The sequence below is a fragment of the Leptidea sinapis genome, chromosome 11, assembly GCF_905404315.1.
Source record: "Leptidea sinapis chromosome 11, ilLepSina1.1, whole genome shotgun sequence".
Taxonomy (NCBI): Eukaryota; Metazoa; Arthropoda; class Insecta; order Lepidoptera; family Pieridae; genus Leptidea; species Leptidea sinapis.
In genome coordinates, this window is record NC_066275.1 from 15435152 (window position 1) to 15462500 (window position 27349).

Consider the following 27349-nt stretch of genomic DNA (forward strand, 5'->3'; position numbering starts at 1 on the left):
ATTTTGTGCGGCGGCCATCTTGGATATGAAAAATTATCACAAAATCGTTCTCTGCACCCTCGAGAACCTCGGATACGATACCCATATTGCTGAAATCATAATTTTGTGCGGCGGCCATCTTGGATTTCAAATATGATCACAAAATCGTTCTCTGCATCCTTGAGAACAATTGTGTGCGGCAGACCTCTTGGATTTCAAAAATGATCACAGAAATGTTCTCTGCACCCTCGAGAACCTCGGATACGATACTCATAATGTTGTAATCATAATTTTGTGCGTCGGCCATCTTTGTTTTCAAAAATGATTCTTAAATCGTTCTCTGCACCCTCGAGAACCTCGATCACGATATCCATATTGCTGAAAACATAATTGTGTGTGGCAGCCATCTTGGATTTCAAAAATGATCACAGAATCGTTCTCTGCACCCTTCAGAACCTCGGACACGATATCCATATTGCTGAAAATATAATTGTTAGCGGCAGCCCTCTTCGTTTTCAAAAATGATCCCAAAATCGTTCTCTGCGCCCTCGAGTTCCTCGGATACGATAGCCATATTGCTAAAATCATAATTTTGTGCGGCAGCCATCTTGGATTTCAAATATGATCACAAAATCATTCTCTGCACCCTCTAGAACCTCGAATACGATACCCATAATGTTGTCATCATAATTTTGCGCGGCGGCCCTCTTGGATTTCAAAAATGATCACAGAAATGTTCTCTGCACCCTCGAGAACCTCGGACACGATATCCATATTGCTAAAATCATAATTTTGTGCGGCGGCCAACTTGGATTTGAAAAATGATGACCAAATCGTTCTCTGCACCCTCGAGAACCTCGGACACGATATCCATATTGCTGAAATCATAATTTTGCGCGGCGGCCATCTTGGATTTCAAAAATGATCCCAAAATCATTCTCTGCACCCTCTAGAACCTCGAATACGATACCCATAATGTTGTCATCATAATTTTGCGCGGCGGCCCTCTTGGATTGCAAAAATGATCACAGAAATGTTCTCTGCACCCTCGAGAACCTCGGACACGATATCCATATTGCTAAAATCATAATTTTGTGCGGCGGCCAACTTGGATTTGAAAAATGATCACCAAATCGTTCTCTGCACCCTCGAGAACCTCGGACACGATATCCATATTGCTGAAATCATAATTTTGCGCGGCGGCCATCTTGGATTTCAAAAATGATCCCAAAATCATTCTCTGCACCCTGGAGAACCTCGGATACGATACCCATATTGCTAAAATCATAATTTTGTGCGGCGGCCATCTTGGATTTCAAATATGATCACAAAATCGTTCTCTGCACCCCCGAGATCCTCGGACACGATATCCATATTGCTGAAATCTAAATTTTGTGCGGCGGCCATCTTGGATTTCAAATATGATCACAAAATCGTTGTCTGCACCCTTGAGAACAATTGTGTGCGGCAGCCCTCTTGGATTTCAAAAATGATTACAGAGTTGTTCTCTGCACCCTCGAGAACCTCGGACACGATATCCATATTGCTAAAATCATAATTTTGTGCGGCAGCCATCTTGGATTTGAAAAATGATTACCAAATCGTTCTCTGCACCCTCTAGAATCTCGGACACGATATCTATATTGCTGAAATCATAATTTTGTGCGGCGGCCATCTTGGATTTGTAAAATGATCACAAAATCGTTCTCTGCGCCCTCGAGTACCTCGGATACGATAGTCATAATGTTGTTATCATAATTTTGTGCGGCGGCCTTCTTTGTTTTCAAAAATGATCACCAAATCATTCTCTGCACCCTCGAGAACCTCGGGTACGATATCCATATTGCTTAAATCATAATATGGATATCGTACCGGACGTAGTTAGGTTCAACGGTACTTAGGATTCTATAAGCTGCAATTGCATCCGGAAGGAATATTTTTGTGATTTTACCTGTAGATGTGTTATTGTATCTGGTGTGCCACTTATGCAGTGTTCCTGCTCTTATGATGCGTTTGAGGTGCGACAGTGGGCAGCGATCATAGACCGGCCTTAACTTCACATTGCTGGCAGCTTTCTTTGCCAACTCGTCCGCTCGCTCATTTCCCTCCCTTCCCGCATGTGCTTTGACCCAGAAAAGCTTAATCTCCTTGTGAGGATTGGACCTCAACATGTCACGGATCTCTGTGGCGAGGGGATTGAGGGAGCGGGTTCCCGCTACCGCGTCAAGCGCAGACCTAGAGTCACTGTAAATGTTAAAGCCGGTCCCATTTCGCTTTGTTGCCAACTGCACTGCCTTGTTTAGAGCGACCAGCTCTGCTTGATAAACACTGCAGAAATGGGCAAGTGGTAATTTATGAGCTCCTAACTCGCATTGATTTCTCCAGAGCGTCACCGCCGCCCCCACACCGTCCAGTGTCTTACTGCCGTCTGTATATATATGGACAGTTTCGGGAGTTTCGCTGTCTGCTTCCAGCTCTTCGTTGCCCAGGATTCGATATGAAATTTTAGGTGCGTCTGCTGGGTGCGGGATAACTTCGAATGCAGTCTTGCGTTCAACCTCCGCGCCTTTCAGATCATCCCATTCTATGTGACCCTTTCTCAGCTGGTATAATAGTGCTTCCTCCTGAACGCGCAGATCGAGCGGGAGTAAACCCGCGATAATTCTCAATGAGTTGAGGGAGGTGGTGCGGTACGATCTGCTGATCTTAGCTGCGAATCCTCTCTGTACAGTATCGAGTCTCTGCTTAATGTATATTTTATTCGCAGCTGGAAACCATGAACTTGCAGCGTATAGCATAATTGGCTCAATTACAGCAGTATAAATGGTTCTAATAATTTTTGAGTCCAGTCCCCAGCTCACCCTGGCTGTTTTTGCAACGCGTTTATAAATTTCTATGGCTTTTTTACTTACTGAGATAGTGTGTTTATTAAAAGTTAATTTGTTATCAATTATTAATCCTAATATCTTTATGCTATCTGTGATTTCGATGAGTGAGCCTCCCATTACTAGTCTAGGTGTTTCATATTTTATCCGATTTGTGATTATCATTGCTTTTGTTTTGTTTGGAGCGAAATTTAGTTTGTTTTGCATCCCCCAGCTTCGAACATGTTCCAGAGCTTTATTAGCTTTCAGTTCCGTTTCAAGAGAGCTGTTGGTTGTAAAAACGAGGGCTATATCGTCGGCGAAGGCCTGGGAATAAATGTTCATGGCGTCCAACTGCTTTAGGAGTGAGTCTAGTAGGAGGTCCCAGAGTATAGGTCCTCCGATAGAACCTTGGACGCAGCCCTTACTCGTTGTCCTGGTAACAGCGGCACCTCCATAGAGCAACCTTATTTCTCTCTGGTGTAGATAGCTATCGATTAGGCGTCTTAAGTTGACGGGACAGCCTTCTTCTGCCAACCTTATCCTGATGGCGGGCCACCATGCGTTATCAAAAGCACCTTCTATGTCCAAGGATATGAGGGTGACAATCTTTTTGTTTTTAACACCTTCCCTTATGTGGTTTGTGAGTTTGTACAGTGCGTCCTCAGTTCCACGCTGTGGTACAAATCCATATTGATTCACCGAGAGCCTGGGGACGAGGTAAAAGTTAAGACGTCTTACGAGCATTTTTTCTAAGATTTTACCGAAGATAGGCAGCAGTCCGATAGGTCGGAACGATTTTGGCTGTGTATAATTATCCCTACCCGGTTTCCGCAGAATGATTACGGCTGCCTTCTTCCACTGCACGGGGAAGTAACTCAGTGCAAGACATTGATTCACAATGGCCAAAAAGACATCGGGGTTGGCAGCGATAGCATTTCCGCAAATGTCAGCAGTGAGCGCGTCTCCTCCCGGAGCTTTCTTTGGGTTAAAGCTTGCTACGCATTCAAATAACTCCGTATGCGTAAAAGGCGGGTCATGGAGTTCATCTTGGTCCATTAAGTTAATATTTTGGGCTTTTCTTCTAATATCAGCGTGTACTTCATTTTCACCTGTATACGTGTCTTCAGGGAAGAGTGTCTCCGCCAGAAATTCGGCAGATTCAGCGCTTGTTAACGCTTTACCGTCCCTAATAAGCGGGTCTTCAATCCTCGTTTGGCAGGTTCTCCTAATTACTCTGTAGATACCATCCCAAAGGCTCTCCCGATCCTGCTTCTCGCAAAAAGCCTTCCAACTATTAAGTCTTGCATTTTCAACTTCCGTTTTGTATTCTTCTTTTACTTGCAGGTATTCCTGGACAACCTCTATTCGCTTCATTCTCGCGACGTCGCTCTTAAGCTTGCTGAGCGTTTCAGTCCACCACGGTGGGGAGGTGAGTATTTTGCGTTTGTTTATTTTAGGTAGGATTGTGTTACATGTTTCTGTTACTGTTTGTGTGTAGTGTGTGAGTGTGTTTTCCAATTCATTTGTGGAGTGTATGTTGTTTACTTGTTCTAAGGAGATGTTGCGCTCGGAAAGCGACTGGCAAATTTTCGAGCGAAGATGGATCCAGTCCGCGTTCCGGGTATTATAAACCCTAGTTGTGCTGTGTATGCCATTATTTTTTGTGAGTTCCGAATTAAGAGTAAAGGTGATGCGTTGTGATCAGAACCAGTCACATCACAATCCACCCTCCAGTCTTCAATAAGGCCAAGGAGATCGTGAGTGGCGGCCGTGATATCAACATAGCTTGTGTACCTAATGTTACCTCTGATTGTGTCGAAGGTTGGCTCCCTACCGTGGTTTATGACTTCCAGGCTCATGCCATCAAGTGTGGCTTCAATTTCTTCACCTCTTTCATCGGGCGCGTCGCATCCCCACCAGGGGCTCTTTGCGTTGACGTCGCCTCCAACGATGATTTTATTAGAGAGATGTTTCAGGACGTGTTCAAGTCTTCCAATGTAGTGTATTATCGGGCTTGGGCTGGGTTCAAAATAGACCGAAACCAGATTCACCACACCTTTTGCTGTGCGCAGACCTATAGGTAGGATATTTGCGGAAGTGAGAGTAGGGTATTGCACGACTTGGATGTCATCGTCAAATACTGCAATAGCCACTTTATTAGGACCTTCGGCTGCGCTGCTATCTTGGTAAATCCTGACTCCCGTGTAGGACTTCATCCTGCCAATAGACCCCACGTATGGCTCCTGGATTAAAGCTATTGCTGCTCGTCGCTTCTTTGCCTCCATTATTAGTTCTTCAGTAGCAAGGGTCGACCTCTGTAAGTTAGCCTGTATTATTTTTAGCGGTCTGTCAAAGCCTTTGGCCACCTTAGCAATACGCTACCGACCTTCTGGCCAGGGTGTCCCACCTCTTTCTTATTGGGCACTGTGAGTCGAACGCTCCATGATCATGCCTCTCGATGTTCGCCTTCTTACAATTTATGCAGGTAGGTCTTTCCGCTGCTTTATATAATGGACAATCATTACGCATATGGGGTCCGCCGCAGTGGGCACAGGCGCAGGGCAGATCTTCTTCTTCTTTGCAGTGTCTTCGCCCGTGGCCATAGCCTAGACATCTCGAGCATTGCACCAGTGGTGATTGGTCTAATACTTCGACTCTCTGTAGATCTATGTGGACCCTTCCTATCTGAGTTAGTATCTTCCACACCTGGGGGGAGACCTGAAGCACAATGTTATTTGTATGTGGGTTTCGTGTCTTCCTTCTGTATCGGACCGAGACTCTGATGTCTTCTGGGCGTAGATCTTTAAATAAGCCCTTGTTCTGATTCTTTACAGAGGCAACTATGTCTTCATCAGTGTTGATCTGCAGTACACCTCGAAGGACGACCAAGGGGTCCTTAGCTTCTGCCGTTTCGACGGTGAGCACAGAATCAGCCTTTAATCGGTCCTTTACCCTATCTAGCTGCGCCGTTGTGTTACACCCTACCACGACTTTTTGGTCTTTGATTTTCCGGATGCGATCAATATTTATACCTGTATTTTTGGCGTCTACGGTGGTTCGGATGCGCTCGATTATCTCCCCGCTGGTTTCTGGGTTGGAAGATTTAATTATGATCGAGTGCATCTGCTCTTGTATTTGTGGCTCCTTACGGTACGCGACGTTTTGTGGTGTTGTTGGTTTTTGGCCTGCTGTAACACTCGCGTACGTTGCTATCATCTTACCCGTCTCCTGTTCTATCCTGGACACTATTTCCTTGCCCTTGTGATCAAGTGCCTCTATGTTGTTCATGGTTTGTCTCTCTAGTTCTCTTCTGACTTCCTCCAGCTTATTTGTTTCTCTTTCTAATTTGTTAAGGTGTTCTTCTAGCCTGTCGATTCTTGGTTCTAGTGTGAAATCTACGTTATTTGTTATGTTGGTTTGTTTTTCGTTTTTGTTACTCGCCGTCCCGTCTGCCTCTTTAACTAGTGTATAGAGTCGTTTCACTGCAGACAAAACTGCAGTTTTAATCTCTCCTTTCAAATTTCTCGCTGAGTCTAGTTGGAGAATGGCGCTCTGCTGTAGCGCCGCAGCTTCGGTAAGTCTGTTTTTATATGTTGTTCCCATTTTGGGCGGAGACTTTTGCTCTTCGCTCTCAAACGAGTTTGGAGTTTTTGTAGGGGTTCTACAAAGTGCCATTTCGGATTGTATAAGATTTTAAGTCAGAAGTCGGTCTTTGGAGGTGTTTTTTTGAGATTCTAGGGAGGAGGGTGGTCGGAGGGAAAATCTGTGGGGGCCAAACTGTTCCTCTCGAGAAGACTGACAGTTTGAGCCCAAACTCGGGGGGTCTAACGTAAAGGGAACAAAAGTTAGCCACTGAGGGGGTGAGGTCGAAAGTTTGGGGGGAGGGGGGAAGGTTTCGGGAGTCGGCCTATGGAAGTGTGTTTAGGGTTTTTTGGGATTTTGGGGGAGGGGGAGGTCTGAGGGAAAATCCGTCGGGGCCAAACTGTTCCTCTCGACGAGAGGGTTCGTTTGAGCCCAAACTTGGGGGGTCTGGGAGCACAGGGGCCAAAGTTAGCCACTGAGGGGGTGAGGTCGAAAATTAGGGGGGGGGGGGGGAAGGTTTTGGGAGTCGGCCTATGGAAGTGTGTTTGGGGTTTTTTGGGATTTTGGGGGAGGGGGAGGTCTGAGGGAAAATCCGTCGGGGCCAAACTGTTCCTCTCAATGAGAGGGTTCGTTTGAGCCCAAACTTGGTGGGTCTGGGAGCACAGGGGCCAAAGTTAGCCCTAGAGGGGGTGAGGTCGAAAATGGGGGAGGGGGGGGGGAGGTTTCGGGGGACGGCCTATGGAAGTGTTAAAAATAATTTGTTGGTATTTCAGGGGGGGGGTTGTGGGGGAAATCCGTCGGAGCCAAACTGTTCCTCTCAATGAGACAGGCAGTTTGAGACCAAACTCGGGGGGTGTAAGACCAACGGTACTTAAGTTAGACCCTAAGGGGAAGGGGGGAGGTCAAAGGGTGAATCTGCAGATTGCAATATGTACCTCTTGAAGAGAGGAGCAGCTTAAGCTCAAACTCGGGTGGTCTAAGTCCAGGGACTCCTGAGTTATTCTATATAATGCAATTTTTTACAATTTTGTCAGTCCGTCTGTGTGTAGGTTATGCTTAAAAATAATTAAATTTTAATATTATTATGTTCACTAAAACGTGTCACCCTTAGCCGCTTCTTTGTGGAATGTTCTATTTTTAGAACAATTTCCGTTAACTTTGGAGACTTATTTGGACCCCTTAAAGTTGTCCAAAAAATTTAAATTAGGTGTCTCTTGAAAGGTGAGAGCTTAAACTAACTATTTTAATTATAATAATAAACCAGTATATTGGGGTTCAGGCCCGAGGGTGTACCAAGTTAATCCTTCGTGTTTTGTGAAATTTGGATTTAGTAAGTAAGATTTGGAGAAATTAGATAGGTATTTTGAAAATTTAAAAAGTGATTATAGATCAGGAGATGGTTGTCCAGACGGGACTTATTAAATTTTGTGGAAAAACAAGCGGAAATTAAGGAAAGAGGAAATTACCAACTTAATTGTGCGGTTGTTAACGCGGGGGGTTAACTTGGTAACACGTACAAAATTTTAAATTAAAGTATAAAAATTTCCAAAAAATTACTATGTGTAGGGTGTGCTGGTGGCTACGATTTCCCGGGTTGTCGCTGGTACAGCTGCAGGAGTCCTGGAGTTCTGGTCTTTGCAAAGTTACGCTTTTGCAAAACTGGCCGCAGGGGTCTCCTGGTTTTTCGGAGCTAAACTTGTGATACGTGTCTAGGTTCAGCTTGTCGAGCACTATCAGATGGAGGCAGTTGAGTCTTCTAGCACCTCAGGTCACGCCGTGCTGCACTATCTTGCGGATGGTACCTTTCCCTTTTGCTGGAAATTTCCAAGCGTGGGGTCAAAATGTGCCGCCCAACGGGGCGCAACTTTTAGCACTAGTAAAAAGGGGGGTTGTCGATCTTATTTCGGCGGCGCACTCACTTTTCACTTTTAAGGAGCAGTTTTTTTGTCACTATTAGTCACTTTTTTTAATCTGATTTTCACAAGAACCGTATCGTTGGAATCTCTGTCGCGAGACGAATCCGTGGATATGTCACACTGCTAACTTGAAGATAAAAATACCACAACTAATATTTTTCGAACGCGGAGCGATGCGATTCTGCTGTTTACTGCGCGGCTATTCGTGCGAGACTGGTTAGGTTAGGTTAGGTTAGGTTAGGTTAGGTTAGGTTAGGTTAGGTTAGGTTAGGTTAGGTTAGGTTAGGTTAGGTTAGGTTAGGTTAGGTTAGGTTAGGTTAGGTTAGGTTAGGTTAGGTTAGGTTAGGTTAGGTTAGGTTAGGTTAGGTTAGGTTAGGTTAGGTTAGGTTAGGTTAGGTTAGGTTAGGTTAGGTTAGGTTAGGTTAGGTTAGGTTAGGTTAGGTTAGGTTAGGTTAGGTTAGGTTAGGTTAGGTTAGGTTAGGTTAGGTTAGGTTAGGTTAGGTTAGGTTAGGTTAGGTTTTTTTTTTTTTTTTTTTATAACTAGTGGCCTACCTCCCTGGCAACTTTCGTCCCAGGGCCGAGGAGCTACTATGACTACTTTCTCCCTACCATTGAGCGGTAGGGGTTGTAGGTGTGGAGTTTTATTTATTAAATCAAAACATAACAATTTTGGGTTTATCCTTATGACTAACAATTTAATTAAATGGCTTACATACTAACAAAAGATTACACTATTCTACTTCTATATTTATTTATTTTAATTGGTTAAATCTATTGCTATTACAAAAATTTTCTACTTACAATTAGGCGCTTTACTTAAATTCTATGGGTTGTATAAGGGCCCTATAATTTAAATAGGGAACCTTTATATACATTAACTACTACTATTTATATATTAACTAAACATTTATAAACTACCATATTAACTATTGTTTCACCTAACTATTTAATTACAATTGATACAAATTTATTTAAGTTTGACTTTAATATTGCTGCCGTTCCGCGGCAATACATCGGCTAAAATTCTGTGGCAGTATTTTTCAAAATGCCTTCTCAACGGCTTTGCGACAAAGGTTGGCAGGTTGGTCTCCACAACGGCCATGCCACATTCTATCTCAAGGTCGCATCTCCACCGGCCAAACCTGGGGCAGTCGAGCACCAGGTGCAATGCGCTTTCGTCTGTTCGACCGTCGCATATGCACACTGGGCTATCCTTCAGGCCGAACCGGTGGAGATACGCCGAGAAGCCGCCATGGCCCGAGATGATTTGGGCCATCAAGGCGGAGAAAGGTTCCTCCCTGACCAACTTGTAAGACGCCACGACGTCTGGCAGAAACGCTTTTGTAACACTTGCAGTTTCACCCGCGGTGTAGCGTTCCTGCCAGACGCCGAGGGTCCTGGTTCTAATTTTGCGGCGGAGAGTTGAAATCGGTACTCCATCGTATGCAGCCCTCAATTTCGAGTGGAGCGCCGCGTCCTTCGCCAAGTGATCAGCCCTCTCATTCCCCTCTATACCTACATGTGCCCGAACCCAGCGGAACCGAATGGTTTTACCCATATTTCGAGCCCGCCGGATAAGGTTTTTAATTTCAAAGGCTATCGGGTTAAATGAAGATCGATCCCTTAGCAGCTCCAGCGACGACCTGGAGTCGCTAAGAATCTCGACCCTCATGTCGGGCATCTTCAAGATGTCCTCGATAGCCTTCGAAATTGCGCACATTTCGGCTTGGAAGACAGAGCAATAATCCTCTAACTTGAGTTTTCTTGCTCTGACTTCCATGCCTCGCCGCCTGTATGATATTCCGGCTCCAACCCTGCCCTGTATCTTGCTTCCGTCGGTGTAGACTTGCAGGTAACCCTCTCCCTCTCCTGAGTCATCCTGCACCTCTACCGCGTCGGTTTCGGCCTGTGTTTCCTCGAGACAACAGAACTCTACCTCAGGAGCGAGGGCTGGATGGGGAGCATCCAGGAAGCTAACCCGCTGTTCAGCCTTCCTGTCTGCCATACCATCAATGTCCTCACCCCTTTTATATCGGTACAATTCTGCTGCCTCTCGGATTCTCAGGTCGAGTGGCAAGATACCTGACAGGATCAGTGCCGCACTCAAACTGGCGGTTTTGTAGGTCCGGCTGATCTTCCGCGCGAACCCTCGCTGAACTGCGTCCAGCAACTTCCGCACTCCGACTTGATCTACGGCTGGGACCCAGACGCTTGAAGCGTAGAGTACGATTGGCTCCACAGCGGCGATGTAGATGGTCCTCACCACCTCTGGGTTCAGGCCCCAGGTTGTCTTAGCCGCCCTTGACAATTGGCCATAAATGGCCGTTGCCTTCCGGCAAACGTCAGCGACGTGCGGCTTAAAGGACAACCTGTGGTCAATAATAAGACCCAGGATCTTGGTTTCTGTGACCATCTTTATACTTTCGCCGCCCATGGTGATCTGAATAGGTGTTACTTTCAGTTTCTTGGTAATCACCATGGCGTTGGTCTTGTGTGGAGCAAATCGCAGCTTGTTGTCCAAGCCCCAGTCGTAGACCCGCCGGAGGACGGAGTTAGCGGTCCGCGCGATAGTCTCCGGAGAGGAGCCCGAGAAGACGAGCACTACGTCGTCGGCGAAGGCTTGCACGCGTAGGCCCTCTTCCTCGAGGGCGCCCAGCAACGGATCAATCAGGAGGTTCCAGAATATGGGCCCCCCAATCGATCCCTGAACGCACCCCTTGGTTGTGGGCCTCACGCACTCGGCGCCCGCATAACGAATAATGACCTCGCGGTCATTGAGGTAACTGCACACGGTGGAGTACAGATTTCGGGGGCATTTCCTGGCTGCCAGCTGGTGTTTAATAGCTGGCCACCAGGCGCTGTCGAATGCCCCCTCTATGTCTAGAGACACCATCAATACTACCCTCTTTGCCCTGACCTCAGCCCTGATGTGCTCGATCAAGGCAAAGAGGGCATCTTCAGTGCTCCGCTGTGGCATAAAACCGAATTGGCCCGAGTTAATCGTCGGCAGTACGTGCCACTTTATCCGGCGTACCATCATCTTTTCCAAAGTCTTACCGTGGACTGACAAAAGTCCAATCGGACGGTAAGACTTTGGATGATGGTAGTCGGATTTTCCCGGTTTGGGAAGTGTCACGACTGCCGCACGCTTCCAGGGCTTCGGGAAGTATCCCACAGCGAGGCACCTGTTGGCTATCTCTAGGAAGAGCCGTTCATCTGCCTCAATGCTTTTTGCACTGATGTCTGCCGTAAACGCATCCGATCCAGGAGCTTTGCGAGCACTGAAGTCATGAACCGCCTCCCTGAGTTCCGCAATGGTGAAGGGCGGATCATCCGCTGCACAGGCTAACTCGCACAGCGGACGGTCCGCTCCCCTCCTTATTGCAGAATGTACGGGAGTGTCATCCTCCAGCCTGTCGTCCGGGAAGAACGTAGCTGCAAGGAGTTCTGCACTTTGCTTGGGATCAAGAGTCACTCCGTCTCTCACAAGAAGTTTGTCTTCTTGCTTTTTCGAGCTTTGACGGAGGACTCTGTAGATTCCGTCCCACAGGCTTTCGCCTGTTTGCGCGGTACAGTACTCCTTCCAGCTATGGGTCTGCGCCGCTTGCGCGGCAGACTCATATTTCTCCCTAGCTTCTAGGTACTGTCGAATGACGAATTCCCTCCTTGTTGGGGCCGCGCAGCGTATGCGTCTCTTTTTAGTGACCGCATCTCGCTGCAGGACCCGAAGTTCGGAGGTCATCCATGGAGGTTCATACTTCAGTGTTCGGTTCAGCTTTGGGATCGCGGCCTCACACGCTTGTCGGACCGCCTCCTGGTATTCGAGGACAACGTTTTCGATGTCCTCGGGGGCGGTTATGGCCGACACTCTTTCCACTCGGATTTGGCGGCTTTCGAACTGTAGGATAAGTTCCTTTCGGAACTTATCCCAGTTTGCCTTTCGCGTGTTATATATGCGAGTGGTTGGTGCTGGGCCGGGTGCTTTCGCACGACCAGCGCGGAGGCCTATCCTTAGAGCGTTGTGATCGGAGCTTACCATAGCGGGGTCCACCCACCAGGATTCCATCCTTGGCAGGATACTTTGGCTGCACACCGTAATGTCGACTCTGCTTGTGCAAAGCCGACCTCCTCGAACCACTTGGAAGGTGGGTTCGGTTCCGGTATTAAGGATGTGCAGCTGATGATCATCAAAGTATCCAGCCAATTCAGCTCCCCGGTGATCCTCGTCCGTGCTACCCCACCATGGGCTCCACGCGTTGAAGTCACCTCCGATCACAACACTCAAGGTTCCCAGCTTGGATCGGACGCTGGACAGACGTTCCAGGTATGGATCCAGGGGTTTGTCCCCTTCCAGGTAAGCGGACACTATTCCAAGTGTCCAGTCGGAGAACTCTATGGTGATTGCCACTATGTTCTCCGACTGGAGGCTCGGGTCACACCTTACCTGGAGGTCTTTATCAAAGACCGCTATTGCGGCCTTTGCGGGGTTGGTCCTAGTTATCCCCTGGTCCATTTGATAGACGCGAACCCCTGGGTATCGCTTCAAGGCACCTTGACTACCTGTATAGGGTTCCTGCAGCAGTGCCAGGCTTACCTTCTGGCTGACAGCTTCTGCCATCAGCTCATCGGTTGCCAATCGCTTCCGCTGCAGGTTTACCTGTATCATGTGCCTTGAAGCAGCATCCTTGGGCCCGCGACCTCCTGGAATTACGACTGCGGTGCCCTCAGCAGTAGCACACGCCAAGGCGGGCAATGGCATCCCACTTCCGCCTCACCGGACAGTCACTGCTGAATGCACCGTGGTCCGTCTTTTCCAGCTTCGCGTGACGGCAGTTAATGCAGCTGGGCGGCTCTCCCACGACATAGTCGGGGCATTCGCTCCTAACGTGTGGTCCCCCGCAGTGACTGCAAAGGTCCGAAGACTCTTTGCAGTGGCGCCGTCCGTGCCCGAAGGCTAAGCACTTCGAGCACTGTATAAGGGGCGAGAAGTCCTCAACCTTTGACCGCTTAAGGTCAAGATGGACGGAGCCCCCGTCCGTCATGCGACGCCACAGCGGAGGGGCCACACGCAGGACGACATGTGAGAGGTGCGGGTTGCGGCACCTACGTCGGAAACATGTTTCCGTCGTTTGATGGTCCTTCTGGAGGCCTGTGAAGAGCTCTTTATTCTGAGCTCTCAGGGCCGCAATGACCTCCTCGTCTTTGAGGCAAGAGAGGACGTCTCTGATGATCACCATCGGATTTCTCCCCTTTGCCTCTTGAACTTGGAGGCCCGAGTTGGTCCCGAGCCGAGTCTTCACGGCCTCTACCTCACCTTTCGTGCCGCACGTTAACACCACCTTCTTGTTGCGGATTTTGCGGACGCTATCCACCTTGGCACCGGATTTCGTTGGGTCAACAGTCGCCCTAATCATGGTGAGGACATTTTCGCTACTGTCGTCAGGCGACTTACTCGTCACCATGATTGAGTGACCGGACTTCACCGGCGCCTTGGCAGCCATCGCCGCATACGAAGGCGGTGTTGAGGCCCGTATGGGCTCCTCTGGGAGCTTTGTTACTTTAGCTCCCAGACTTCGCACCTCAGCCAACATGTCTGTAGCTTCCCGCCGCATGGACTTTAATTCTCCCAGAAGGGAGCCCAGCTCAGCAGCGGGTGGATGGAGGGGCAGCCTTGTGTTAATTTGCTGAATTACTTCGAATTCAACTATACGGCGGAGTGCCTCCAGCTCCTTGCGCAACTCCGCCGTCTGCCCCCCCACGTCTGCTTTCTCCACCCGCTGCGTTAAGAGCAAAATCTGCTCCGCGTGGCCGGACTCTCTTCTGGAGATGTCCTCTGCGTGTCTCCTTTTAATATTTGCGATCTCCATTTGGAGATCGCGCCGCGCACTATTTACCTGTAAAGTGGCCTCATACAGAAAGTTGAGGCCCTCTATCACGGTTGTTTTGATAGAGCCTTTCAGGTTTCCTGATTTTTCCAGCTCTTCTTTAGCCCGCTGGTAGACTCTGTTAGCGTCCTTTAATATTGTTGCCGTTGGACTTTCGGGCTCCCCGGTGCTTACTGATCGTCCACCGGATGGCGGGGTGTGAAAATCCCCGACCGCCTCCCATTGGATCGATTGCGCCAAGGCGCCACTGCCAGGTTTGCTTCCCGAGCCGGCACCGAATTCGCTACCGGTAAAGGAACTTTCCCCCGCGTCAACCTTTCGGCTCAAAACAGCTCGTATTCTTCCGGGGTCTGATGATGGCCGTTTCGTGGTCATCGTTGTGGCCACCAACCCCTTATCGCCGGTTCTAATCTGGCGGGAAGACTTAGCCGATGATGTTGACATAATGCTAGAACGGCGACACGTAGAATTACTTATTAAAATTTACTAAAAACAATTAGACGACAAAAATTTAAATGTTAGAAAATACAATAATATAATAATTTGACAATAACAGATTTTTAGTAGCGCCAATAGAGAGAGCTACTCTTTACGATGAAAATGAGCCCAAACACGGCTATCCTTAGTGAAAAATAAAGAAATTACAAATAATTTTTACAAAAATATAAAAAATTCCTATAACTAGTTAAAAACAAAGAATTTAAAAATTTCGTCGGAGCCAATTAAAAGATCTTAAAAAGACGGTTCAGGCAAGCCCAAACTCGGCTACCCTAGCTGCCTCGGTTCACGAGTTATGACCAAGGGGGGTGAGGGCTGGTTGGGGGGGGGGTGTTTCACGGGAAGACTATTGGAATAGGTTGTTATTTTTGTTAGAGGGGGGGGGGGAGGGGGGGGGGAGGTCAATTAATCGGTAAGTGGGTGGAGATGACCAGGGGGTTAATTGTTAGTGAGGGGGAAGGGGTGGGTTGTACCTCTGGTGTTTTGCCTGATGTCTTGCCGATGTATTTGGATGACTTCCTTGTTCCGTCGTCAGTGAGTTGTAGGATCTATATTTCCTTTGAAGACGTATCAGTAGTCTGTGGTACGAAGACAGTTGAAGGGTGACGGATGACACTTGTCACTTGGCTTGTCTGATTTTTTCCAACAACCTCGTGGCGCCGCGTGCTTTCTGCTCCTATACAAAGCCTTCGAGGTTATGGGCCGCACCTTTATCCTCCAATATCTTCGTGATCCACTGTCCGATTTTGATGGTTCTTACTTTGCTGGATTGGTCGTGATGAGCACTAGCGGGATTAGTAATTAGTTTTTTGATCACTACAGCAGCAACTCAGGGAAACTGACAGAAAGTCTAGGTCCCGTAACTTAGGAGTGCGCTGTGCAAAACTTTTGCCAACAATAATCCCGGTGATTTATGTTATAACAATACACTGTACCAATTTTTATAACAATCAAAGCACTATTTACCACTTTAAATAATTTTTTACTGGGAGCTATATGTAGACGACTCAATGGTTTAGTCACAAGTGAGGTTAGGTTAGGTTAGGTTAGGTTAGGTTAGGTTAGGTTAGGTTAGGTTAGGTTAGGTTAGGTTAGGTTAGGTTAGGTTAGGTTAGGTTAGGTTAGGTTAGGTTAGGTTAGGTTAGGTTAGGTTAGGTTAGGTTAGGTTAGGTTAGGTTAGGTTAGGTTAGGTTAGGTTAGGTTAGGTTAGGTTAGGTTAGGTTAGGTTAGGTTAGGTTAGGTTAGGTTAGGTTAGGTTAGGTTAGGTTAGGTTAGGTTAGGTTAGGTTAGGTTAGGTTAGGTTAGGTTAGGTTAGGTTAGGTTAGGTTAGGTTAGGTTAGGTTAGGTTAGGTTAGGTTAGGTTAGGTTAGGTTAGGTTAGGTTAGGTTAGGTTAGGTTAGGTTAGGTTAGGTTAGGTTAGGTTAGGTTAGGTTAGGTTAGGTTAGGTTAGGTTAGGTTAGGTTAGGTTAGGTTAGGTTAGGTTAGGTTAGGTTAGGTTAGGTTAGGTTAGGTTAGGTTAGGTTAGGTTAGGTTAGGTTAGGTTAGGTTAGGTTAGGTTAGGTTAGGTTAGGTTAGGTTAGGTTAGGTTAGGTTAGGTTAGGTTAGGTTAGGTTAGGTTAGGTTAGGTTAGGTTAGGTTAGGTTAGGTTAGGTTAGGTTAGGTTAGGTTAGGTTAGGTTAGGTTAGGTTAGGTTAGGTTAGGTTAGGTTAGGTTAGGTTAGGTTAGGTTAGGTTAGGTTAGGTTAGGTTAGGTTAGGTTAGGTTAGGTTAGGTTAGGTTAGGTTAGGTTAGGTTAGGTTAGGTTAGGTTAGGTTAGGTTAGGTTAGGTTAGGTTAGGTTAGGTTAGGTTAGGTTAGGTTAGGTTAGGTTAGGTTAGGTTAGGTTAGGTTAGGTTAGGTTAGGTTAGGTTAGGTTAAGTTAGGTTAGGTTAGGTTAGGTTAGGTTAGGTTAGGTTAGGTTAGGTTAGGTTAGGTTAGGTTAGGTTAGGTTAGGTTAGGTTAGGTTAGGTTAGGTTAGGTTAGGTTAGGTTAGGTTAGGTTAGGTTAGGTTAGGTTAGGTTAGGTTAGGTTAGGTTAGGTTAGGTTAGGTTAGGTTAGGTTAGGTTAGGTTAGGTTAGGTTAGGTTAGGTTAGGTTAGGTTAGGTTAGGTTAGGTTAGGTTAGGTTAGGTTAGGTTAGGTTAGGTTAGGTTAGGTTAGGTTAGGTTAGGTTAGGTTAGGTTAGGTTAGGTTAGGTTAGGATAGGTTAGGTTAGGTTAGGTTAGGTTAGGTTAGGTTAGGTTAGGTTAGGTTAGGTTAGGTTAGGTTAGGTTAGGTTAGGTTAGGTTAGGTTAGGTTAGGTTAGGTTAGGTTAGGTTAGGTTAGGTTAGGTTAGGTTAGGTTAGGTTAGGTTAGGTTAGGTTAGGTTAGGTTTTTTTTTTTTTTTTTTTTTTTTTTTTTTTTTTGTCTAACTAGTGGCCTACCATCCCTGGCGACTTGCGTCCCAGGGCCGAGGAACTAGCTACGTCTACTTCCTCCCTGCCATTGAGCTGCAGGGTTTGGGGGTGGCGTTTCATTTATTCATAAACTAATTCTACTACTATAATTCTTACATACTAAGACTTAAGACTAAACACAATAATCAAAAAATTTTAAGTGCACATATTGTAACTATTAACCTACTCAAATATACAACTATAATTTAACACACAATTTCTTAACATAACATTTTTTTTTTTTTTTTTTTTTTTTTTTTTTTGCAGACAAAGGTTGTATCCAGGTCCCTATACTTGATATAGGGAACCTTTATATACATTATACACATTTTTTGATTATACAAATACTACATGAGACTATACAAATACTTATAATGCTATATTACTTATACTAACAGACTTTTAACATTTTATACATACAACTTACGGACTAGGTTATTTTAATTTTTATATTACTGCCATTTCGTGGCAGCACGTCAGCTAGGATTTTTATACAAAATTTTTCAAGAGACTTTCTCCACGGCTTCACCATAAGGGCTGGAAGGTTTGCCTCAGTAACGGCCATTCCGCTTTCCACCTCTAGGTCGCATCTCCACCGGCCGAACCTGGGGCATTCGAGCACCAGGTGCAATGCGCTTTCGTCGGTACGACCGTCGCAAATGCACACTGGGCTATCCTTCAGGCCAAACCGGTGGAGATACGCCGAGAAGCCGCCATGGCCCGTGATGATTTGGGCCATCAAAGCGGAGAAAGGGTCCTCCCTAACCAACTTATAAGACGCCACGACGTCTGGCAGAAACGCTTTTGTGACACTCGCGGTTTGACCCGTGGTGTAGCGCTCCTGCCAGACCTCGAGGGTCTTGGCTCGGATCTTACGGCGAAGAGTTGAAATCGGCACTCCATCGTATGCAGCCCTCAATTTCGAATGGAGCGCCGCGTCCTTCGCCAAGTGATCAGCCCTCTCGTTCCCCTCAATACCTACATGCGCCCGAACCCAGCGGAACCGAATGGTTTTACCCATTTCTCGAGCCCGCCGGATCAAGTTTTTGATTTCGAAGGCTATCGGGTGGAACGAAGATCGATCCCTTAGCAGCTCCAGCGACGACCTGGAGTCACTAAGGATCTCGACCTTCATGTCGGGCATCTTCAAGATGTCCTCGATAGCCTTCGAAATTGCGCACATTTCGGCTTGGAAGACAGAGCAATAATTCTCCAATTTGAGTTTTCTTGCTCTGACTTCCAAGCCTCGCCGCCTGTATGAGATGCCGGCTCCAACCCTGCCCTGTATCTTGCTGCCGTCGGTGTAGACTTGCAGGTAACCCTCTCCTTCTCCTGGGTCATCCTGCACCTCTACCACGTCGGTCTCGGTCTGAGTTTCCTCGAGACAACAGAACTCTACCTCAGGAGCGAGGGCTGGATGGGGAGCATCCAGGAAGCTAACCCGCTGTTCAGCCTTCCTGTCTGCCATATCATCGATGTCCTCACCCCTTTTATATCGGTACAATTCTGCCGCCTCTCGGATCCTCAGGTCGAGTGGCAAGATACCTGACAGGATCAGCGCCGCACTCAAACTGGCGGTTTTGTAGGCCCGGCTGATCTTCCGCGCGAACCCTCGCTGAACTGCGTCCAGCAATTTCCGCACTCCGACTTGATCTACGGCTGGGACCCAGACGCTTGAAGCGTAAAGTACGATTGGCTCCACAGCGGCGATGTAGATGGTCCTCACCACCTCTGGGTTCAGACCCCAGGTTGTCTTGGCCGCCCTTGACAATTGGCCATAAATGGCCGTTGCCTTTCGGCAAACGTCGGCGACGTGCGGCTTAAAAGACAACCTGTGGTCAATAATAAGACCCAGGATTTTGGTTTCTGTGACCATCTTTATACTTTCGCCGCCCATGGTGATCTGAATAGGTGTTACTTTCAGTTTCTTGGTAATCACCATGGCGTTGGTCTTGTGTGGAGCAAATCGCAGCTTGTTGTCCAAGCCCCAGTCGTAGACCCGCCGGAGGACGGAGTTAGCGGTCCGCGCGATAGTCTCCGGAGAGGAGCCCGAGAAGACGAGCACTACGTCGTCGGCGAAGGCTTGCACGCGTAGGCCCTCTTCCTCGAGGGCGCCCAGCAACGGATCAATCAGGAGGTTCCAGAATATGGGCCCCCCAATCGATCCCTGAACGCACCCCTTGGTTGTGGGCCTCACGCACTCGGCGCCCGCATAACGAATAATGACCTCGCGGTCATTGAGGTAACTGCACACGGTGGAGTACAGATTCCGGGGGCATTTCCTGGCGGCCAGCTGATGTTTAATAGCTGGCCACCAGGCGCTGTCGAATGCCCCCTCTATGTCTAGAGACACCATCAATACTACCCTCTTTGCCCTGACCTCAGCTCTGATGTGCTCGATCAAGGCAAAGAGGGCATCTTCAGTGCTCCGCTGTGGCATAAAACCGAATTGGCCCGGGTTAATCGTCGGCAGTACGTGCCACTTTATCCGGCGTACCATCATCTTTTCCAAAGTCTTACCGTGGACTGACAAAAGTCCAATCGGACGGTAAGACTTTGGATGATGGTAGTCGGATTTCCCCGGTTTGGGAAGTGTCACGACTGCCGCACGCTTCCAGGGCTTCGGGAAGTATCCCACAGCGAGGCACCTGTTGGCTATCTCTAGGAAGAGCCGTTCATCTGCCTCAATGCTTTTTGCACTGATGTCTGCCGTAAACGCATCCGATCCAGGAGCTTTGCGAGCACTGAAGTCATGAACCGCCTCCCTGAGTTCCGCAATGGTGAAGGGCGGATCATCCGCTGCACAGGCTAACTCGCACAGCGGACGGTCCGCTCCCCTCCTTATTGCAGAATGTACGGGAGTGTCATCCTCCAGCCTGTCGTCCGGGAAGAACGTAGCTGCAAGGAGTTCTGCACTTTGCTTGGGATCAAGAGTCACTCCGTCTCTCACAAGAAGTTTGTCTTCTTGCTTTTTCGAGCTTTGACGGAGGACTCTGTAGATTCCGTCCCACAGGCTTTCGCCTGTTTGCGCGGTACAGTACTCCTTCCAGCTATGGGTCTGCGCCGCTTGCGCGGCAGACTCATATTTCTCCCTAGCTTCTAGGTACTGTCGAATGACGAATTCCCTCCTTGTTGGGGCCGCGCAGCGTCTCTTTTTAGTGACCGCATCTCGCTGCAGGACCCGAAGTTCGGAGGTCATCCATGGAGGTTCATACTTCAGTGTTCGGTTCAGCTTTGGGATCGCGGCCTCACACGCTTGTCGGACCGCCTCCTGGTATTCGAGGACAACGTTTTCGATGTCCTCGGGGGCGGTTATGGCCGACACTCTTTCCACTCGGATTTGGCGGCTTTCGAACTGTAGGATAAGTTCCTTTCGGAACTTATCCCAGTTTGCCTTTCGCGTGTTATATATCCGAGTGGTTGGTGCTGGGCCGGGTGCTTTCGCACGACCAGCGCGGAGGCCTATCCTTAGAGCGTTGTGATCGGAGCTTACCATAGCGGGGTCCACCCACCAGGATTCCATCCTTGGCAGGATACTTTGGCTGCACACCGTAATGTCGACTCTGCTTGTGCAAAGCCGACCTCCTCGAACCACTTGGAAGGTGGGTTCGGTTCCGGTATTAAGGATGTGCAGCTGATGATCATCAAAGTATCCAGCCAATTCAGCTCCCCGGTGATCCTCGTCCGTGCTACCCCACCATGGGCTCCACGCGTTGAAGTCACCTCCGATCACAACACTCAAGGTTCCCAGCTTGGATCGGACGCTGGACAGACGTTCCAGGTATGGATCCAGGGGTTTGTCCCCTTCCAGGTAAGCGGACACTATTCCAAGTGTCCAGTCGGAGAACTCTATGGTGATTGCCACTATGTTCTCCGACTGGAGGCTCGGGTCACACCTTACCTGGAGGTCTTTATCAAAGACCGCTATTGCGGCCTTTGCGGGGTTGGTCCTAGTTATCCCCTGGTCCATTTGATAGACGCGAACCCCTGGGTATCGCTTCAAGGCACCTTGACTACCTGTATAGGGTTCCTGCAGCAGTGCCAGGCTTACCTTCTGGCTGACAGCTTCTGCCATCAGCTCATCGGTTGCCAATCGCTTCCGCTGCAGGTTTACCTGTATCATGTGCCTTGAAGCAGCATCCTTGGGCCCGCGACCTCCTGGATTTATCACCGCGGTGCCCTCAGCAGTAGCTCACGCCAAGGCGGGCAATGGCATCCCATTTCCGCCTCACCGGACAGTCACCGCTGAACGCACCGTGGTCCGTCTTGTCCAGCTTAGCGTGACGGCAGTTAATGCAGCTGGGCGGCTCCCCCACGACATAGTCGGGGCATTCGCTCCTGACGTGTGGTCCCCCGCAGTGACTGCAAAGGTCAGTCGACTCTTTGCAGTGGCGCCGCCCGTGCCCAAAGGCTAAACACTTTGAGCACTGGATGAGCGGCGAGAAGTCCTCCACCTTCGACCTCTTGAGATCAAGGTGGACAGACCCCCCGTCGACCATGCGACGCCACAGCTGAGGGGCCACCCGCAGGATCACATGTGCGAGGTGCGGGTTTCGGCACCTGCGGCGGAAACATGTTTCCATTTTTTGGTGGTCCTTTTGGAGGCCTGTGAAGAGCTCTTTGTTTTGGGCCTTTAGGGCCGCGGTGACCTCATCGTCCTTTAGGCAAGAGAGCACGTCCCTGATGATTATCATCGGGTCCCTCCCCCTCGCCTCCTGAACTTTGAGGCCCGAATTTGCCCCAAGCCGCTTCTTCACAGCCTCCACCTCACTCTTTGTGCCGCAGGTTAGCACCACCTTCTTATTCCGGACTTTGCGGACACTGTCCACCTTTGTACCGGTCTTTGTCGGGTCGACGGCCACTCTAATCTTGGTGACAACATTGTCACTAGTGTCCTCTGGCGAGTCACTAGTTACCATGATTGAGTGGCCGGACTTAGCCGGCACTTTGGCAGCCATCGCCGCATAAGAAAGTGATGCTTGAGCCTGTACTGGCTCCTCCAGGAGCTTTGATGACTTTGCTCCCAGAGCTCGCACCTCCGCAAGCATGTCCGTTGCCTCCCTACGCATGGATTTCAGTTCTTCCACCAGGGAGCCCAGCTGCAGGGGGGGTGGAGAGGGGCTGGCCTTGATGTTGTCAATCTGTTTGATGACATCAAACTCGACCACACGACGGAGTGCCTCCAGCTCCTTCCGCAACTCCGCCGTTTGCCCCCCCACATCCGCCCTATCCAACCGGTGCGTCAGGAGCTCTATCTGCTCCGCGTGGCTGGACTCCCTCCTGGAGATATCCTCTGCGTGCCTCTTCTTTAAATTTTCGACCTCTAATTGGAGGTCACGCCGCACACTGTTCACTTGCAGTGTGGCCTCATACAAAAAGTTGAGGCCTTCGATCACCGATGTTTTGATCGAGCCTTTTATATTGCCGGATTTTTCCAGGTCGTCCTTCGCCCGCTGGTAAATCCGGTTGGCGTCCTTTAAGAGAGCGGAAGTGGGGCTCTCGGGTCCCCTGGCGCTGCTAGATCGTTCACCGGATGGCGGAGTGTGAAAACCCGACCCCGCCTCCCATTGGTGTGCATGCGCCATGGTTGCACTACCCGGCTTACTACCTGAGCCCGCACCGAACTCGCTCCCAGCAAAGGAGGACACCTCCCCCGCCTCGGACCTACGGGTGGTTGCTGTTTTGACCTTTCCAGGGTCCGAGGATGGCCGTCGTGTGACCGTTGCTGAAGCAGACGTGTCCCTCTCGCCTGCTCTGATTGATCTTAAAATCCTGCTGGGCGCTGACATGGCTGATCAAACTATTATTAACGATAACAATTAAGATAAACAATTAATAGTAAAACGATAAAAATAAATGTAACAGAAAACACAAAAAATAATAATTACAAATATACAAAAAGAAAAAAACAAAAAAAAATTTTTTTTTTTTTTTTTTTTTTTCCAAAATGTACAAATTTCACCGTGACCAATAGGTAGAGCTAGGTCTCCCGATTCCGACAAGCCCAAACACGGCTATTCCACGGTGAAATACAAGTCTAAAACAACTGTACAAAAGTAGTAATTTAAAAAAATCTTATAATTAAAAAACAAATAACAATTTTGCAATTCTGCTGGGGCCAATCGAAAGAGCTTAAAATCGCGGTTTAGGCGAGCCCAAACTCGACTACCCTAGCTGCCTTGGTCCCTGATATAGGGCCAAGGGGGGTGAGGTAAACCGGGGGGGGGGGGGGGGGGGGAAGGTTTCGTGGGGAACAATATTGGGATAGGGAAGATTTTGTTAGAGGGGGGGGGGGGGGGGTCGGGGAGTTGACAGTTAATTGGTTAGTAATGACATGTAGGGGGTTACGAATTAGTAGGGTGTAGATTTGGTTGTACCTCAATTGTTGTCCCGCGATTTCGTTGACCTTCGGCGATGTGGTGTGTGACCGGCGTTATAGTTCGGCAGATCCAAATTTTCAAAGTTGTCGTATCATTGGTACGAAGTGCCAAAGTGCGCTAGATGACTGATGGCAGTTGTCACTTGTCAAATATTTTACAAAACCTCGTGGCTTCGCGTGCTTCCTTCTCCCATACAAAGCCAACGAGGTTATGAATGGCACACTTATCTTACGATATCTTCGCAATCCAATGTCCGATTGTTCTCAAATTTGGATTGCTGGACAGGTCTTGATCGGCGCTCCAGGAATTAGCGTTGCGTTTCTTGATCGCTGCAGCGACGACTCGGGGCAGTTGGCTCAAAGTCCAGGCCCTGTAACTTTGGAGCGCGCTGCACAAAACTTTCACAAACACTAATCCTGGTGATTTATAAGCTTACAAAACACTGTACCAAATTTCACAACGAAATAAGCACTTTTTACCACTTAAATTATTTTTTGAAGCGGAGCTATATGTAGACGACACGATAGTTGGGTCAAAAGTGGTTAGGTTAGGTTAGGTTAGGTTAGGTTAGGTTAGGTTAGGTTAGGTTAGGTTAGGTTAGGTTAGGTTAGGTTAGGTTAGGTTAGGTTAGGTTAGGTTAGGTTAGGTTAGGTTAGGTTAGGTTAGGTTAGGTTAGGTTAGGTTAGGTTAGGTTAGGTTAGGTTAGGTTAGGTTAGGTTAGGTTAGGTTAGGTTAGGTTAGGTTAGGTTAGGTTAGGTTAGGTTAGGTTAGGTTAGGTTAGGTTAGGTTAGGTTAGGTTAGGTTAGGTTAGGTTAGGTTAGGTTAGGTTAGGTTAGGTTAGGTTAGGTTAGGTTAGGTTAGGTTAGGTTAGGTTAGGTTAGGTTAGGTTAGGTTAGGTTAGGTTAGGTTAGGTTAGGTTAGGTTAGGTTAGGTTAGGTTAGGTTAGGTTAGGTTAGGTTAGGTTAGGTTAGGTTAGGTTAGGTTAGGTTAGGTTAGGTTAGGTTAGGTTAGGTTAGGTTAGGTTAGGTTAGGTTAGGTTAGGTTAGGTTAGGTTAGGTTAGGTTAGGTTAGGTTAGGTTAGGTTAGGTTAGGTTAGGTTAGGTTAGGTTAGGTTAGGTTAGGTTAGGTTAGGTTAGGTTAGGTTAGGTTAGGTTAGGTTAGGTTAGGTTAGGTTAGGTTAGGTTAGGTTAGGTTAGGTTAGGTTAGGTTAGGTTAGGTTAGGTTAGGTTAGGTTAGGTTAGGTTAGGTTAGGTTAGGTTAGGTTAGGTTAGGTTAGGTTAGGTTAGGTTAGGTTAGGTTAGGTTAGGTTAGGTTAGGTTAGGTTAGGTTAGGTTAGGTTAGGTTAGGTTAGGTTAGGTTAGGTTAGGTTAGGTTAGGTTAGGTTAGGTTAGGTTAGGTTAGGTTAGGTTAGGTTAGGTTAGGTTAGGTTAGGTTAGGTTAGGTTAGGTTAGGTTAGGTTAGGTTAGGTTAGGTTAGGTTAGGTTAGGTTAGGTTAGGTTAGGTTAGGTTAGGTTAGGTTAGGTTAGGTTAGGTTAGGTTAGGTTAGGTTAGGTTAGGTTAGGTTAGGTTAGGTTAGGTTAGGTTAGGTTAGGTTAGGTTAGGTTAGGTTAGGTTAGGTTAGGTTAGGTTAGGTTAGGTTAGGTTAGGTTAGGTTAGGTTAGGTTAGGTTAGGTTAGGTTAGGTTAGGTTAGGTTAGGTTAGGTTAGGTTAGGTTAGGTTAGGTTAGGTTAGGTTAGGTTAGGTTAGGTTAGGTTAGGTTAGGTTAGGTTAGGTTAGGTTAGGTTAGGTTAGGTTAGGTTAGGTTAGGTTAGGTTAGGTTAGGTTAGGTTAGGTTAGGTTAGGTTAGGTTACGTTAGGTTAGGTTAGGTTAGGTTAGGTTAGGTTAGGTTAGGTTAGGTTAGGTTAGGTTAGGTTAGGTTAGGTTAGGTTAGGTTAGGTTAGGTTAGGTTAGGTTAGGTTAGGTTAGGTTAGGTTAGGTTAGGTTAGGTTAGGTTAGGTTAGGTTAGGTTAGGTTAGGTTAGGTTAGGTTAGGTTAGGTTAGGTTAGGTTAGGTTAGGTTAGGTTAGGTTAGGTTAGGTTAGGTTAGGTTAGGTTAGGTTAGGTTAGGTTAGGTTAGGTTAGGTTAGGTTAGGTTAGGTTAGGTTAGGTTAGGTTAGGTTAGGTTAGGTTAGGTTAGGTTAGGTTAGGTTAGGTTAGATTAGGTTAGGTTAGGTTAGGTTAGGTTAGGTTAGGTTAGGTTAGGTTAGGTTAGGTTAGGTTAGGTTAGGTTAGGTTAGGTTAGGTTAGGTTAGGTTAGGTTAGGTTAGGTTAGGTTAGGTTAGGTTAGGTTAGGTTAGGTTAGGTTAGGTTAGGTTAGGTTAGGTTAGGTTAGGTTAGGTTAGGTTAGGTTAGGATAGGTTAGGATAGGTTAGGTTAGGTTAGGTTAGGTTAGGTTAGGTTAGGTTAGGTTAGGTTAGGTTAGGTTAGGTTAGGTTAGGTTAGGTTAGGTTAGGTTAGGTTAGGTTAGGTTAGGTTAGGTTAGGTTAGGTTAGGTTAGGTTAGGTTAGGTTAGGTTAGGTTAGGTTAGGTTAGGTTAGGTTAGGTTAGGTTAGGTTAGGTTAGGTTAGGTTAGGTTAGGTTAGGTTAGGTTAGGTTAGGTTAGGTTAGGTTAGGTTAGGTTAGGTTAGGTTAGGTTAGGTTAGGTTAGGTTAGGTTAGGTTAGGTTAGGTTAGGTTAGGTTAGGTTAGGTTAGGTTAGGTTAGGTTAGGTTAGGTTAGGTTAGGTTAGGTTAGGTTAGGTTAGGTTAGGTTAGGTTAGGTTAGGTTAGGTTAGGTTAGGTTAGGTTAGGTTAGGTTAGGTTAGGTTAGGTTAGGTTAGGTTAGGTTAGGTTAGGTTAGGTTAGGTTAGGTTAGGTTAGGTTAGGTTAGGTTAGGTTAGGTTAGGTTAGGTTAGGTTAGGTTAGGTTAGGTTAGGTTAGGTTAGGTTAGGTTAGGTTAGGTTAGGTTAGGTTAGGTTAGGTTAGGTTAGGTTAGGTTAGGTTAGGTTAGGTTAGGTTAGGTTAGGTTAGGTTAGGTTGGCTTTGAGGCGCACTTCAGGCACCTCGGAGAGAGATTGGTTGGGGCGGCTGGAGCTCTCGCGCGTTTATTACCAAACGCGGGGGGGCCGTCCCAAAGCGTCAGGAGGCTGTATAGCGGGGTCCTGAAGAGCATGGCTCTGTATGGGGCCCCCATCTGGGCAGATGCCTTAAAAAGAAAAGGCAATGGGTCACGCCTCCGCAGGCCGCAGCGAGTGATAGCGAACCGCATAGCCAGGTGCTATCGGACGGTATCATTTGATGCGGCTTGCGTTATTGCGGGCACTCCGCCCTGGGCCTTGGAGGCTCGCATGAGCGCCGCCCTATATCGCCTTAAGGCGGAAATGGGCGGCGAAATTTGGAGGGAGCGCGAGGCGTCTATAAGGCGCGCGGCTGACGCTGCCATTATGCGGCAGTGGCGGGAGGAACTTGAGTCCTCCCAAGTGGGCGCGCGCACTATAGGCGCCATTCTTCCAGTCCTAAGTGACTGGAAGAAAAGACGAAAGGGAGAGATCTCCTTCCGCCTGGCACAGGTGTTGTCGGGCCATGGCTGCTTTGGACGATATCTGTGCCGGGTTGTGAGGAAGGAGGTATCGCCTCGGTGTCATCACTGTGATGACACCGAGGAGGATACGGCCGATCACACCCTCCGGAATTGCGCCGCGTGGGAAACGAGGCGTCAAGACCTGAGGACAGTGATCGGCCAGGACCTCTCGCTGC

The 27349-nt window shown here is 47.9% G+C and overlaps 1 protein-coding gene and 1 pseudogene across 1 annotated transcript; both read right to left on the reverse strand.

Moving 5' to 3' along the window:
• LOC126966986 (uncharacterized) overlaps nt 1-3301 on the reverse strand; it is a 99981-nt pseudogene extending 96680 nt beyond the window's left edge.
• A 5826-nt stretch (nt 3302-9127) lies between these two features.
• Nucleotides 9128-20317, reverse strand: LOC126966909 (uncharacterized). The gene is made up of 2 exons (XM_050811189.1): nt 19578-20317; nt 9128-11261 (listed from the first exon to the last, which is right to left on the reverse strand). Exons 1-2 carry the CDS (start codon nt 19698-19700, stop codon nt 9312-9314), a joined length of 2073 nt encoding a protein of 690 aa, XP_050667146.1. The 5' UTR covers nt 19701-20317; the 3' UTR covers nt 9128-9311.
• Between the last annotated feature and the right edge of the window lie 7032 nt (nt 20318-27349).